Source organism: Octodon degus, unplaced genomic scaffold (genome assembly GCF_000260255.1).
Source record: "Octodon degus isolate 3935 unplaced genomic scaffold, OctDeg1.0 scaffold00052, whole genome shotgun sequence".
Taxonomy (NCBI): domain Eukaryota; kingdom Metazoa; phylum Chordata; class Mammalia; order Rodentia; family Octodontidae; genus Octodon; species Octodon degus.
The window spans coordinates 295,060-311,161 of record NW_004524628.1 but is presented as its reverse complement, the minus strand read 5'-3'; the positions used below and the strand labels follow the sequence as shown (position 1 = coordinate 311,161).

Genomic DNA, 16,102 nt, shown 5'->3' with positions numbered 1-16,102 from the left:
CTGTCTCACTGAAAGAGATTAGGTTTCTGTGAAGCACCAGGCCACTCCCAGGTCCCTAAAGAAAGGACATGGTCCTGATCTTGCTGCCACTGGCACTCTTATATAAATGGGCACAGTAGTGACGCAAGAGCTGCTGACATTAACTGCTCACATGCAATATATCGAAGTTTGAAGTCAAATATTATACAACCAAATGAGTTTGCATATATTAAAATGTTCTTGCTTGTGTTATAACCAAATACCTAAAACACAAAATTTGTTGAAGAAAGTGGGATTATTTAACACACAGCTTTGTGGGTGGAAATCCAGGAGGATGCAATATCGTCTCCTTGTCCCTAGGCAGGAAAAGCCTCAGTCTGTGTCACAGTGAGTTTTTACATAGACAGGAGCCAGCTGCATGCTGCAGAAGAGAAGCTAAGCTGTTCTCCCCTTAGGTAGCAGCCTGTGCCTTCAGCACTTGCTCCTCTTCATGGCCTGTACAAGCTCTTGCAGGCTTTTTTGTTTAGATGTGAGTAGAAGCCTTCTTGCCCCCCTCGCTCCTATATTCTGTATGCTGATAGAATCAGTGCAGCATGGGTAATGTCGAGGTCTGCTACCAGTTGGCTTCATAACCAGGCTTTTTCCTTTACAAGTGGGTATGCGTTCTAAGCACTAACTGTTGAAGAACAAATCTTTTAGGCCATTGCCATTTTGGAATGTGGTTCTCTGGGACTCTTTCTACAGAAAAGTCTTTTACTTTTGAATTTTTAAGGCTGCAAAGGCTTGTGTTCTATTTTAGAGATGCCCTGCTTTTGTTTGCTTGCTTGTTTGTTTATAGCAAATGAGTTCTCTCTGCTCTATAAAGTCTACAGTTTCCCTGGAACATATTTTTTGCCAATCTCAAAACACTCTAAATTATTTGGCAGGGCTCTTTGTTCTTGATTGGTTGCAGCAGTCGGGCTTAAAGCTCCCAACAGTAGGTATGCCACTGTCTTAACACTAGGCTGTCTTGAAATGTTTGGCCAAATTAATTAGTGTGCATCATTAACCTCAGTCTCTAACTGGAAGTGCGCAAATGCAGGCAGTCTTTCCGTCAGTCATAGCAGACATTGGCAGGAGTCTGGCGGTCAGTGCAGTCCTTCTTTGGAGCAGAAACCTGATGTCTGGACTTAGAGGCTATACTCTTATCAACATTTTACCCTTCTTAGGCGTGACCGGGATCTATAATTAAGCACTGCCCATGGCATGGTAGTTGTACATTTTCTGCCAGCATATCAAACCTTTTCTGAATCTTCTATTTCCCACAAGCCGGTTCCAAAAGCTCTGGAGTCACATGGCAAGGTAATGTCAGAGTGGCAGTCCAATTCCTGTTCCCAAATTTTTTCTTAGTTATTTTCTTATACCTGAGACAAAATATCTAACAACAAAGTTAAAGGAGGCCCAGTTTACTTAGTTCATGCTGTGTGGTGGTTTTAGTTCATCATCAGTTGGCTCAAAGGCAGGGTGGTGTGGCAGACAAGCAATGTAGGAGATAGAGCTCTTGTCAGGCAGAAGGCAGCAAAACAAGGAAAGGGTGGACCTTAATTCCATCTTTCTGGTTTTTGTATCTTATCTAGGCTACGTAGGCTGGGCCACCCACACACCCTTAATCTTCGCTTCTTTGGCTTTAGGACTGCTCCCTGAATCAACGCAAGCATCACACATCCTTGATCAGGCTACCTCTGAAAAGCAATGCCTATGACTGCAAGGGGCTCTGTGGGTTTCAGACATAAGACACACCAGCCACCAAAATGAGAATGTAAATATGCAGTCAGAGCCAAGTCCTGCAGCTCCCAGCTGCTGAGGCTTGGGGTGAATTCGTCCCCAGAGACTCTGGCTGGAGCCCCCTATCCTGGTGCCTGTTGTCCTCACTCACCAAAACTGACTCTGTGCCTGGCCTGCAGAATGGTGGGACATTGATTTTTGCTGCTTTCCATCACCTCTCTTCAGGTGCTTAATCTGGTCTCAACAGATATTGAAAACTAACACAATGGAGCTCAAGGGAAACTCTGACTAAATGAACTGTGGTCATGTTTACTTCCCACATTCAACTTCCTACTGTCTCCCATGAATGGACGGGTGACAGGTAGAGACACTGTGCATGTGGCTCTACAGTACATAGGGAGGTGACTGCTAGGCGTACAGATGACATGGGTGACATGCAATTGAAAATGGCATCTGACTCGTGATAGGTTCTGTATCATCCAAGTCCTAGTGTACAGCAGATTCCTTAAGCCAGAGCACCACGTGCTGCCTTCTGAACACCACACGCAGCACCCTCTGATGGTCCATGGGATGCCCTGCCATGTCCCCAGCATTTCATTTCCTGGATAGGGCCCCAGTGATCACTTGGAGAACATTGGTGGCTTTCCTGAAGACTCTTATTTGATGCCCAGTGGGGCTGGGATTAAAGCCCAGTTGCTTAAATATGTGCCAGGATTTTGGAGGCACTTACGCCATTGTTTGTTTGTTTGTTTGCTTGTTTATGTACTTGGTTGTTGTAGAATTTCACTATGCATCTCGGGCTCATGGTGATTTTCCTGGTTTCAGCTTCCCCAGTGCTGAAATTACAAGCATACGCTACTACGCCTGCAATCTGACCCACTCAACCTGCTCCGGGTGCGGGGCTGGTGTAGAATGTTCTGCTGAGAATACAACCATGGTCCCTGCACTTACCTAAGATTACATAAGCAGGCGCTTTAGCCTGCAGAGATATCTTGCCAGCCCCCATTTGATTTATTTTTTATAGAATAAAAATAGTACAAAAAAAGTTTTATAAATGATACAAAATTTTACTACACAAAATAGTAGGAATTTAAGAATTTTGCTGTCTTGCATGATGTTATCTTCAAATTCATTATTTAGGGTATCAGATAAAAACCTGCAAAATTGGTTAAAAATAACAACAAAAAACATTTATAATAAATTAAAAAGAAAAGTAAGTATAAAAAGAAAAAAAATAAGTATTCACTTCTCTTTTCCGAAGACTGGCAGAAATTGGAGTATAATTATCCAAATTACCCTGCAAATATATTCACATAAATATATCTTTCTCCCTTCTTCATTTTGTTATTTTTCTAACACATACCCCAGTGTGGAGTTCACAACCTACAAAAGGAGATAAATGATGAAACCAGAATAATGTGAAACGCACCCCTCCCTGCCACCTCTTCCCATGCCCCACGGACCATGAGCTTAGTCCATTTTTAGTTTTTCTCAGAAACAGGAGCCTGCATCACTTGCAAATTCTAAAAGAGTTTGGTTCACACTCTGTATAAGAAAGCAAAATAAAATTGCATGAGTGTTTCTATGTTTATGCTTTTTAAAAAATCTATGACTCACTAAGCCCTTCACACTATGTACTATCATTGTCATTTATCAATTAATATGGAACACAAGCGCAAATCCAAATTTCCCTCTAGCTTCAAGTGTGTAGAATGTGCCACACACCCACATTGTATGTGACTTCCTGAAGCCCTTTCAGCCAAATTATTACTCATGGAGAAAATTTCCATCCTAGCTCTTCTTTTAGTAAAATACTCAGAATCTCTTGTGAAAAACACTAATAGGGTGAAAGACACTAATAAGGTGGAAGTGCTTCAGAGACCTGGGGACAGGCACATACTCAGAGAATGAAGAAGTTACCTGCATGGTTTCGAGTAATTTCTGCAAAACATCACCATGACTTCAACATCTTTGAGTAGCCCAAAAGAATTGCTCCATAGTTTGGGAGGTCGCAATCCACACTGGAATGAAAACAGGGGTCTGGAGGCTGTGCTCCTTCTGGAGTGGAGGGTAAGAACCTGCCTTTCACATTCCCAGATTCTCCCCCAGTTCCCACCCATTGTCCCTTCTTCCCCTCTGTCAGTGCCTATTTGTGTTATCAAATCCCCACTCTTATTCTCACCTTCCTCCACTCTGTGAAAAGAATTGCTATGACAGTAATGTGTGCCCTTTTCCCAGTCTGAAAATCTTTGTCTTCATCCCACCAGTCATGTTCCTTTAGACACAGGAGGTCACCGTAATAGGGTCCATACCTTAGGACAGGACATCTCTAGGGTGTCATTCATCTATCAACCACAGTTGCCAGCTCCACCAAAATGATCATCTCTTAAAGTAGAGTGAACTTTGTGGGGGAAGATGTTTAAAGCAAGAGAGAAGGATGAGATATGACACTCAGTGTCCTCTTGTCTGTGGGCTTAAGAAAGGGGATGCTTGTTTCACCTGCTCTAATTTGTATGCCAATGTCTGTGGGAATTTCTTAGAAATTTCTCTGACTTTCTGACCTAGAAAAAAGGAATTGCTGTTAAATCCAATCTAAGTGAAACAGTTTAAGGAAAATTAAATGTGATTTTTCAGTTTCTTAATATCTCAATCCATGAACATGCAGGAACAGAAGACACCGGTCCAGAGATGTCCTCCATGAACACGCATTTGCTTATCGTCTTATACTACATCCAAGGACGAGGACTCTAGTGTGGGCCACTGCTGCTTGCTAGGAAGTGCACTTGCAGTTCAGTGCCCAGGAAGCGCAGCACAGCTGTGATCACACTTCAGCATGTAGTTCTGGCCAGGAACAGTGAAGTACAGGTCAGTAAGACTTCCCCAGGATACAGGGCAGGGACGCTGAAGGCAAATCTGTGTACACTTCCCTTGCTGATGACGCGGGTGGAGAGGCCCAAGGCAAAGAGACAAAAGGGGAGACCAGTGTTGAAACTAAGTTTAAGTTTCATCAGGATCCAAGGTATTTCTCCCTGCGCATATGCAATAGATCAACAGGACAATAGAGCTCTTCCTAAGAAGCTCAGCGTGATGCTCCTTTCTGTGCTGGGCTGAGGTTCCCACTCACTGTTGAAGACAGAAAGAAGATTCTGTGCTGGCAGTGTGCACCCTGCAGAGACCTGGGCTGGGCACAGTGAGTTTCACTGGAGTCCTCAGCGCAGGTGCCTCAGCTCTGTGTGCAATGAAATGGGGAAATCATCCCAAATGGCACAGGTGTTGCGGAATGTTGGAGGCTGCAGGTCTGTAATAGGATAGAGCCCCTCACTCTCCAGCTGTGATAGAGACCTGGAGCTTGGGTGCTGGTGGAACCCTGTGGGAGGCACTAAGTGGAGATTCCCGTGCTGTCCTCGGGCCTCTGGGCACAGTCCCTGACATGATGCTGCTCGTAAGTCTCTCACGGCTTGTACAGAATCTATTTAAATTCATTAGAATGGTTTTGATTAATATTCCATTTTTATTCAAACAAATGAAACCACTACAAACTTCCAAAGATGTTGGGCAGGAATTTCAAAATTTTTGTCAGTGATAAACTTTTGGGATAAGAAAAGGCCCAATATTCTCAATGTCTTAGACCTTTACCATGCGGTCCTTAGGAAGAAGGCGACGCACTCTCGCTGCCATAAAGAACATGCCACGCGCATTGCATGTCCCTTCCTATTTTCAAGGGCTCCAAATGTTTCTGTGACAACATGCTTCCAGGAGGAAACGGAGTGTAAGAGCCTGAAAGAGTGAATGCGGTGTGGAAGGTAGAGCAGAGACCGTGAAAGGGATGGAAACTGCTCACAGGGAAAGGACAAGGGAGAAAAGAAAACAAGAAGGAAAAAAAGATATATGTGCATACCCTCAGGATGGCTTGGATAATTGTACAGCTGAGCTGGCTCTCTAACGGAAGGAACAGTTAATACCTTAATATTTTTCTCTCTTCTGTTTTAATTTTTGGATGAATTTTGTATGCTTACATGTGGTAATTTGAAGATAAAGATACACAATATAAGAATGACTGTTGAATTCCTATCATTTTATTTAATAAAATTCTGCATAGTTTTTAATGATTTTTTTATTTTAGTATATTTTAGTCTCTTTAAAACTAAAAGCTAAACAAATAAGTAAATGATCTCTTCTGACCTGGTCCCTCTGGGTGCACTGGCCCTGTGCTGCCTTCCTGAGGTGACCAGCGCTGCAGCTGCACCCCTGCCCGGCCCAGCCCAGCTGCTTTGCATGTCCCCAGGGTGCAACCCTGCCTTCAACACTTTAACCAGCAGCTCATACCCTGGGTAGGCATCAGTCCTGTGAGGACACAGCACGGCCATGAGGGTCACCGCCCAGCTCCTGGGGCTCCTGCTGCTCTGGCTGCCAGGTACAGGAGGGCAGCGCTGAGGATATGCTCAGCCCAGTGTGGTCAGTGCAGCTGGACTTTCACGGGAACCTTCTTGTAACAGAATCCTGTGAACATTTGCCTTTCTGTCTCCCACTTCAGGTACCAGATGCGCCATCCAGATGACCCAGTCTCCTCCCTCCCTGTCTGCACCTCCAGGAGACAGAGTCACCATCACCTGCAGAGCCAGCGAGGACATTTACAGTATCTTAAATTGGTATCAGCAGAAACCAGGGCAAGCTCCCAGGCTCCTGATCTATGCTGCAAGCAACCTGCAATCTGGGGTCCCAGCGAGGTTCAGCGGCAGTGGATCAGGACAAGAGTACACTCTCACCATCAGCAGCCTGCAGCCTGAAGATGTTGCCACTTATTACTGTCAGTGTGGTTACAGTTCCCCTCCCACAGTGATACAAGCCATGACACAAACTTCCCAGGGAAGCAGAAGTGTGCGGCTGGGCTGCCCCAGCTGCTCCTCTTGACTGCATTTCTCAGATGTAAACTACCTTTAAATTTCATTGAAAGGTTTGAGAGAAGAGTCGGGAGGGCTCCTCTGCATCCCAAGTCTCTAACTCTTCCTCAGCCCAGACACACAGACAAGGCAATCCCTCTACTAATTTAAGGGAGGGCACAGTGCAGCCTGGGTGGGGATTATGGACTGTGGAACTGAGGCAGCAACAGATTCAAGTCACAAGGTAGAATCAAATCTCTGTTCTCTCTGGCTCTCTCCTCCCAGTCCCCTTCTCCCTTGCTGCTGCTCTTCCTTTCTCCCTCTCTCTCCTTCTATCTGTCTTTCCCTGTCTCCCTATCACTTGGAATTCTTTCTCTGGTCCCCAAATTGAAGTACTTTCTCATCCCTTGGCTGTGTTAATTTGGCCAGGCTGGGCTCTAACTTGCAGTGTTTCTGCCTCAAGGACTCCACAGTGCCAGACTCTGGGCATGCGCCATCATCCAGCCTCAGACCACATGAATACTGGAATTGCACATAGAGTGGTCACTCTTTGCTTTCTATTTATGGAAATTAATATGTCTTGGAACTGAATAGTATAGTATAGTACAATGACTGTATAGTACAATGCACCATTTTGCCATTGATGCAGGAGTTTTTTTCGAGGACAGTGACTATCCTACTGAATTCGCAAGAACACAATATTCTGAGATGATCAATTCGACGTCAAGAGTCTCAGTGACAAGTGAAGACTCCTCACGTTGTTTCCCCATCTTACAGTCAAGCATTAACAAGAGCACATCTCACGTGCGGCCAGGCTGTGCGGGCCCCACACAAGTTGGTCCAAAGATGCAGAGAGGCTGCCGCACTCGCCCTGTGAGTCCTCGGAGCTGAGACACGCACTGCATGTATCCCTGTCTCGGGCTGCCTTGGAGAATGCTCACTCCAGGCCTCTGTTTTGCCTTCCGTGTTTGCTGAGCTGCTTTCCTTGGATTCAGCGTGTACAAGGAGGCACAGTATAGGTGGTAGAATTTAGAAGAAAAACAAAGTAGGTAGGGTGGGTGAGCTATACACCGACCCAGGTGGAATAGTTGTACTTTCCATGTGGAGCTGCTTGTCCTTGAAACTGAGATCTGAAAGGTCAAAGCCAGCTAAGTTCCACTGAGGTTCAGGTCCTAATACAGAAGGCAGAAGGTCTGATAGCAGGCTAAGCTGCCAAGTCTGGCACCTGTAGACACGTGTCACAGCGAACTGGGATGCTCATCCTCGTTGACACTGGTGCTTTGGGAAGCATGGATCCATCTCCCTGCCACTGGGCCTGGTTGGGAGACACAAGGAGCAGCACGAGACAGAAGGGTTCAAATTTTTGGCCATGTTTTAGCTGCAGTAAGAAGCTACTCTGTGTAAGTTGGCTCTGGCCTGACAGGAACTGGAGATGCTCTCCTGGAAACGCAGACAGGAAGGCTGGGGTTCAGGTCCTTGAGGTGCACTCACTGCTAAAAAGTGAAACGGGAGGTTACATTGATCATGTCTGTTAGGGTGATGCATCCAGCAGCAGTTACCACCACCTGGGACACTGGCTGCTGGCCAGTCCTCCCTCCGTGTCTTCCCTGCTCACCACAGTTCTGTACTGCTGGGGAGCTGCACCCAGGCCACAGGTGAGTGCTGGAGGCTGCAGACCAGGGGAGGCCCCAGCCACGGTGCTGTGGGTCTTCTTTCTTGCCTAGAATTGGCCCTAGGATACTCGCCTTATCCAGTGATCATGTTGAACCTCATCCAGGCCCCTGTAGTTGGAGAAGAACCAGCTATTTGTTTAAATTACATTGTTGACTGTGAGAAAAAGGCACCCTTTTGCCCTGTTGGTGGGGGTGCAGACTGCTACCACCACTATGGAGACCAATGTGGAGATTCCACAAAATCTAGGAGAGAAGGTTCCAGTGAAGCCAGGTAATCCTCTCCTAGGCATTTTCCCAAGAGAACTGAAATCATCACACCACAGCTATCTACGTGCACTCATGTTTTTAGCAGCACAATTGGTCATAGGTAAATCTTGGAGACAACCCAAATGCCCATCCATTGAGCAATGGATAAAAAAAGATTTTTTTTAACACAATGAAGTATTACTCAGCTATAAAAAGACAAATTCAAGGTTTTTATAGGTAAATGGATGCAACTGGAGGTTGTACTGGTAAATGAAATGACTCAGCCCTGCACCTGCAAACACCACATGGTCTCTCTGGTGTGAGAACCGGAAAGAGGAAATAAATCTGAAAGGCACAATAGATAGTGTGAAAGGGAAGGGCTCTGCGTAATGAGAAGGGAAAAGTGGGATGAGGAAAAGGACAAAAGAAGTACGGGAAAAAGATGTATTTATGTATAGATGCTGGGATATTTGGATAATGATACTGCAGATGTTTTTCTGGTCTATTGAAAGGAGCAGTTAATACACTTTTTCTTCTTTTTAATTTCTAACAACTTTTTAAACTCATTTTGCAGGTTTATATCTAGCAACCTAAACAAGTAGTTTGCAGGTCACATCATGCAATACAACAACCATGATCCAATTCCTATTACTTTGTTTAATGAAATTTTTAACATTTGTAATTATTTTTACCATTTAGTGTTCTTAAAAAAGAGAAAGTTATCTTATTTGACAGTACTACTGAGCCTTTCCTAGTGATTCACTGTTAATAACATCTTAAATATTAAAATAGAATAGAATACCAAGATTTTCCAACCAGGTGGAAACTGCAAGAACTCAATCTCTGCGTTTGAAAGAGCCCTAGATCTTAGGAAAATGGTGGATTTGATTGATGCATTTATAGGAAAATGGAATGTTCCTTGACCTCCTGCCATAGACGGGTGACATCATACAGACAGAGACCGTATGGCATAGGTTCACTCACTGCAAGAATTTTAGAATAGATTTAGCACATATACAATATATACTTCTTTTAACAGAAAAATGGTAATGGTTTTATTGTAAGAGTAATGTAATGTGTACAATGTAATTATTCTACTTTCCTATGCGGGAATAACTTGACACTAAGATGACCCAGTGATAACCTTAACATTTTAAAATACTGTGAATTTAAAAAAAAAAACAAAAAAATCATTGTTCTATAACATGCCCAAATAACTGTGAAAATAATGGCTCAGTGCAGTTTTCAAGCTCATCTCAAGTTCTGGCATTTCACTTCAAATTTTGCTGTAATGTTATGGCTGCCAGAGTGAAGCACCTTTGTCTCTCAGGTTGTGCTGTGTTCTGACATGGGACAGGGAGGACCGACCACAAGTTGGTGCAGAGTCAGTAAGATCTGGCAGCTGAGCAGCTGGGCCAGCTATGCCCAAACGTGCTTATTTGCTTTTCTTAGAGCCGAGCCCCTGCCCTGAAGTCTTCTCAAGCAGCTGGTGCCCCCTGTGCAAGAGTCAGGCGACATCAGGGTACAATGGACAGGAAGGCTCCCACTCAGGGCCTACTGCTCCTGCTCCTCTGGCCCTAGTGCAAGAGAAAGAACAGTGGGGAAATGTACAGACCAGGGTGGGCAGTGATGCCTGGCTCTTCATGGAAATCTTGAATACCGTCATCACTCGTGTGAACTTTTGCTTTCATGTTTTTAACACCACAAGGGAAATGTGCCATCAGCTGACCCAGGCTCCATCATCTATGTTTGCATCTCTAGGAGACACAAACCTCTCAGATCTAGCCAGTCAAGGGGTTAACAGTGAGCTGTGCTCTTACTAACAAATCCAGTGTCACACTCTAAGCTCCTGGCCTATGTTGAAACCATGTTGCACTTAGTGGTTCATTCTCCTTCAGGGCTAGTGGGGCTGGGACACATTTCCCTCTCCCCATCAGTAGGTTGGAGTCAGAAGTTGTTGCACTGTATTATTGTCTACAGGATAAGAGATGGCCACCTGCAGCATCACAGCCATAACCTAAACCAAACAGGGAAGCAGATATATGAGGCTGGGCTGCCCCGCTGATCCTCTTGGTTGCTCTACCTGTGGGGAGCTTGCTCAGTGCCAGCCAGGCCCTGAAGCTCCCTGGGAATTATGGCAGCAGGGGGTTGTGCAGGATCCTGTGCTCTCTAACACTGCCTTAGCTCCAGGAGCACAGGTTGGAAAATGCCTTTCCTAATTCAGTGAAAGGAAGAACTTATTATTTTTGGACTGTCAGGTCATGGAATTTAATGGTAGAGCTCAGATGTTGACATGGTTGATGAATGGGTAGTTTTACTTCGTGTCCCTGCTTTTAGAGGAATCAGTCCATAGCTGACTAACTTTAAGGCAGAGGAGGCACAGTGGGAGTGGTCTCCTGAGGCCTTCTGCTCATCCCAGGAAGCCAAGATCCAGAGAGAGGAGAGCTGGGGACAGGAAGCACCCTTGCAGGCCACACCCCCAGGGGTCCAGCTCTAACCAGACCCAGCTCCTCCTGTGACATTCAGTTAATGAGCTCATAGATGGACAAAACCACTCTTGTTCTGGTCACCTTGCAAACACAGGAGACTTTGGGAGGACAGCTGGGGGATGCATGTACACAGCACATTGCTGTTCAGGCAGGATCCCCACCTCCCTTCCTAATAAGCCTCATGAATCTGGGTCACAAAAGGCCATGCAAGCATTTCAGTAAAGCAGTTTCAACTTTATCAGGTCTTTTGGCCCCATTACTTCTGAACAAACAAGCCACATCCCTTGTGGTCAGACTAACATTCAAGTCCCATCTGGTATCCTTTCTCATGTACTGGCTTCTAAAATGTTTCTCACTTGTCCAGGCACCACACTGAATGCTAACTTTTCACCTTGACTGATGCCTGCTCTTTGCTAAAGACAGGCATCCTTCCAGGGTTATGTGTGTGTTTGGGGGAGTCGCAAGCAGAGGAGCTGGAAATCCTGAGGAGCAGTGTCCTTCCTTCAATCTTGGTCCTAGTGTGTCCACTGACAAACCCGGGAGACTCTGAAGACGTCACAAGTTGTGGGCTCTTATTGTGTCTGTGTCTATTTTATATGTTAAGCTCCAAGGAGGCTCTTCATTCTCCTCAACTTTGTTCTGTCCTCAGGTTTGGAGAGAGATGAAGATAAGTATGAGGAGAAGTGGAAGAAAGTGAGACTCACAGCCCCTCTAACTGTGCCCCAGCAGGGCTCGGTTCACTGCATCAAGTGAGAAGGTCACAGTGTACAGCCACTGACTGGATGCTTCTTTGATCTTGTAGATTCCTGGAGAACTGAGAACTGAGCTAGGGTTGGACGTAGCATGAGCTTCATGACTACCAGTGCAGAGACTCACAGGCAAGGATCCCTGGGAGTCTCCATACTGCTCTCCCTCGGACCGCACTGCTTTGCTTTTCCACCAGCGCTGTGGAAGGGCATCTGTCCCCAGCATGGTGGGGACAGGTGGGAACAAAGTAGGAAGTGAGGAGAAGTTCAAAATTTCCTGAAGTTGGGGTTGGGGAGATGGCTCAGTAGAATAAGTGCTTCCCTGGCAAGCACAAGGGCCTGAGTTCAATCCCCAGTTCCACCAAATAAATAAATAAAATAAATAAATAAATAAATAAATAAATATTTTCCCGAAGCATATACTCTGTTGTTCCTCAAACGTTTAAAAATATATGCTTGTAGGCAGTTCATTTCATATACACTACAGCATAAATGTTCTGTGGAAATGTAGTTTTGTCATTCATTTGTTGCTTCTTTGGAAGAGAGGCTGTGTGTGTGTGCTGTCATAATTCTCAGATCATGATACACACTATATGAACTATTACTATTTTAAATTTATTTTGTCAAAAATATTCTGTTACTTCCCATGGAAGGAAGAAATTTGCCCTTTGTATTTCCTTTATTGTGTTTCCTAGTGTAACACTAAACTCAAAAAAGATGCTCGGGACCCTGCTTCTGAAAACATAGAAAGTACAAAATCAGCAGTGACCCACGAGATGGCAGACAGACTCCACACTCAGGGCGGGAATGACCTGGCCTTGGCCGGCCTCAGGATGCGATCCTGTTACTCTTAGTAGGGTGCCTCTCTGCTCTACGACAATGGTTCAAGCAGGGACACACAGAGAATAGGAGTGGTCACCTCGTGCAGTCAGTGACAGTTCAATGTGACAAGCACCCAGAAAATGATCACTCTTCCAAAAAGGGAAAGAATCTTTGAATAAATGCCATGACCACAAAGGCCAGCAGGTTTCTGAGGCTCTTCCTTCACACAAGTCAAAAGGCAAGTGCTAGTGCAGCATTTCACGCTTGTCTGATTGCAGTGTCATCAGCTGCACACGGTGGCTCTGCTCATGTGTGTCCTTTCTTGAAAGAGCCAATTTAGATTGTCCTCGATCAGATTCTGGTGACTTTTCCAAGAGTTAACTGCAATCTTATGATATGTGAGGAATTTGTGAGCAGGTACTAGGTAATTCCACAATATCTATCATTTGATGATCAAAGCAATAGCAGGAGTCTGGATTATGGAAGGCACAGGGAAAGGATGCATGAATTCGGGTCATGGCAAAGCCAGACTAAGATTAGGTTTAATCATGAGCCAACGTATTTGTCCCTACACATATGCAAAGGAACAGCAGGGGAACAGAACTCTTCCTGAGACCCTCAGAGTGATGCTCCTTCCTGTGTCATGCTGAGGTTCTCATTCACTGCTGAGGACAGAAAGAAGAGGGTGCCCTGGTAGTGTCCCATAGAGAGTGACCTGCCCTGAGCACAGTAATTTTCTTTTAAGTCATCAGGTTAGGCACCTCAGTTTGGCATGCGTGAAATGTGTGAAATCATCCCAAATGGCACAGGTGATGCAGAATGTTGGAGGCTGCAGGTCTGTAATAGGATAGAGCCTGTCAGTCTCCAGGTGTGATAGAGACCTGGAGCTTAGAGTGATGGCAGAACCCTGTGGGAGGCACTAAGTGGAGCTGCCCGCGCTGTCCACAGTTCTCTGGGCGCAGCTCCTGACATGATGCTGCTCATGAGTCCCTGAAGGCTGTTATGAAATCTATTTAAATTCATCAGACCCAGTTTTGATAAATATTTCATTTTTATTTAAGAAAATGAAACTACTTCAAATTTGCAAAAATGGTGGGAGGGAATTTCAAACTTTTTTGCTATTGATAAATTTTTGGATTAAGAAAATGCCCAATATTCTCAACTTGTTAGGTTTTTACCATACAGTCCTTAGGAAGAAGGACATGCATTCTCACTGTGGTAAAGAGAATGGAGAGACTTTATTTTGTGTGCATCACAAATCCATTCAAATTTTCAAGGGCTCCCAGTGCTTCTCCAGCAATAGGTTTCCAGGAGGAAATGGGGTGCAAGAGCCTGAAAGAGTGAATACAATGTGGAAGGTACAGCAGAGACTGGAAAAGGACAGAAGCTGTTCACAGGAATGGACACCTGGGGCTGGGAAGGAGAGAAGAAAACAAGCCAGGAAAACACCGCCCCCCACCCCCACCCCCACACAACGGCTTGGCATATTGTGCAGCTGACTTCTGGTGGTCTAATGAAAGGAGCAGTTAATGCTTTAGTATTTATCTGTCTTCAGTTTTAATTTTTACAAGTTTCGGATGAATTGTATATGCTTCTATCTGTGACTTTGAAAACTTAATTTGAAGATAATGATACACAATGTAACAACTTTTGTTGAATTCCTATCATCTTTTGGTGAAGTTCTGCATTGTTTCTCATTTTTTTCTTTTACTATATTTTATTTTGTTTAAAATTAAAAATGAAATTAATAAACCATCAAACTCTTCTGACCAGGGACATTGAGCGTGCTCCAGTCCTGTGCTCAGTTCCTGAGGTGACCAGCCCTACAGCTGTGCCCAACCGCGCCCAGTCCTGCTGCTTTGCATGTCCCCAGGGCACAGCCTTACACTCAATACTTTTTAAGCAGGCACTCACACCCTGGGCAGGAGTCAGTCCTGTGAGGACACAGCATGACCATGAAGGTCCCCACCCAGCTCCTAGGGGTCCTGCTGCTCTGGCTGCCAGGTACAGGAGGGCAGCACTGGGGATTCACTTAGCTGGGTGTGGTCAGTGCAGCTGAGCTTTCATGGAAATTCTCCTTTACCAGAATCCTGTGACCATTTGCTTTTCTGTCTCCCATATCAGGTACCAGATGTGCCATCCAGATGTTCCAGTCTCCTCCCTCGCTGCCTGCATCTCCAGGAGACAGAGTCACCATCACCTGCAGAGCCAGCGAAAACATTTACAGTGGTTTAAGTTGGTATCAGCAGAAACCAGGGCAAGCTCCCAGGCTGCTGATCTATGATGCAAGCACCCTGCAGACTGGGGTCCCAGCGAGGTTCAGCGGCAGTGGATCAGGGCAAGAGTACACTCTCACCATCAGCAGCCTGCAGCCTGAAGACATTGCAGCTTATTACTGTCTACAGTATAGCAGTTACCCTCCCACAGTGATACACACCATGACATAAACCTCCCAGGAAGGAGAAGTGTGAGGTTGAGCTGCCCCAGCTGGTCCTCCTTCTGCCCTGTCTTCCTGACAGCATTTCTCAAATCCAACCTATCTTTGAATTTCACTGGGAGGATTTGAGGGAACAGACAGGGAGACTCCTTGCACCCCAAGTTTCTATCTCTTCTTCAGTCAGAGAAGTGAGAAGGCCCCTCTTAATTAAATACAGGGCACCACTCTGCCCATGTGCAGAGTATGGATTGTGGGGCTGCACCAGCAGCTGAGGTGCAGGCCACAGAGCAGCTCACTGTGCTCTCTCTGTCTCTGTTGCTGCCTGTCTCTCCCTCCTTCTCCCCTAGCTGGGATGGACTCCAGTGTCCCCATTCTGTGACTTGCTAGTCCCCTTCCTTGTCTTGCTAGTCTTGTCGGGCTGGGCTTGAGCTGGGATCTTCCTGCCTCAGTTTCCACAGAGCTGGTGCTGTAGGTGTGCACCGCCATCTAGGCTTCACCTGGTGTATAGGCAAGAGTCGCAACTGCTTGCTTTTGTTCATGGAAATTTACATGTCTTCATGTCTTTGAGTTTAGTGATCCCAAATAGCGCAGGGCTGTGCTCTGTTTTGCCACTGCTATGGGAGGTTTTATTTATTTGTTTATTTTTCTTGGGATGTGAGTGCTTTGTGAAGTGACCAGAGCATACAATTTTCTGAGATTGCCAATTCAATATTATGAGTGTCAATGACAAGTGAATAAAATTCAGGCCTTTCTCTGTATTTTATTGCCAAGGCATAAATGAGACACTTGTCACTCACAACCATGCACTGAGGGTCACATAACGGTTTAGAAGAAGGAGCTGTGGAAGTTTAGACTTCCTTCCAGTGAATTCAGAGAGCTGAGACACTTATGTACTGCAATGTGCTCAGGAGCTGGGCCGCCCTGGAGAATGCTCACCCCGGAGCCCTCCTTTCTGCCTTCCGGGTTTGCTGAGCTGCATTTTTCTGAATTCTGAGTGTGCAAGGAGGCAGCCATGTAGCTGGTGGACTTCAGCAGAAAGACCGTGAAGGGAGGACCATGGGTGAGC

The 16,102-nt window shown here is 45.5% G+C and overlaps 1 gene segment (V, D, J or C); it reads left to right on the top strand.

The window, feature by feature from the left end:
• The first annotated feature begins 14,548 nt into the window (after positions 1-14,548).
• Positions 14,549-15,046, top strand: LOC101572805. The segment is given in 2 exon segments: positions 14,549-14,603; positions 14,724-15,046. Coding segments are annotated over 2 exon segments (378 nt in total).
• Positions 15,047-16,102: the final 1,056 nt, after the last annotated feature.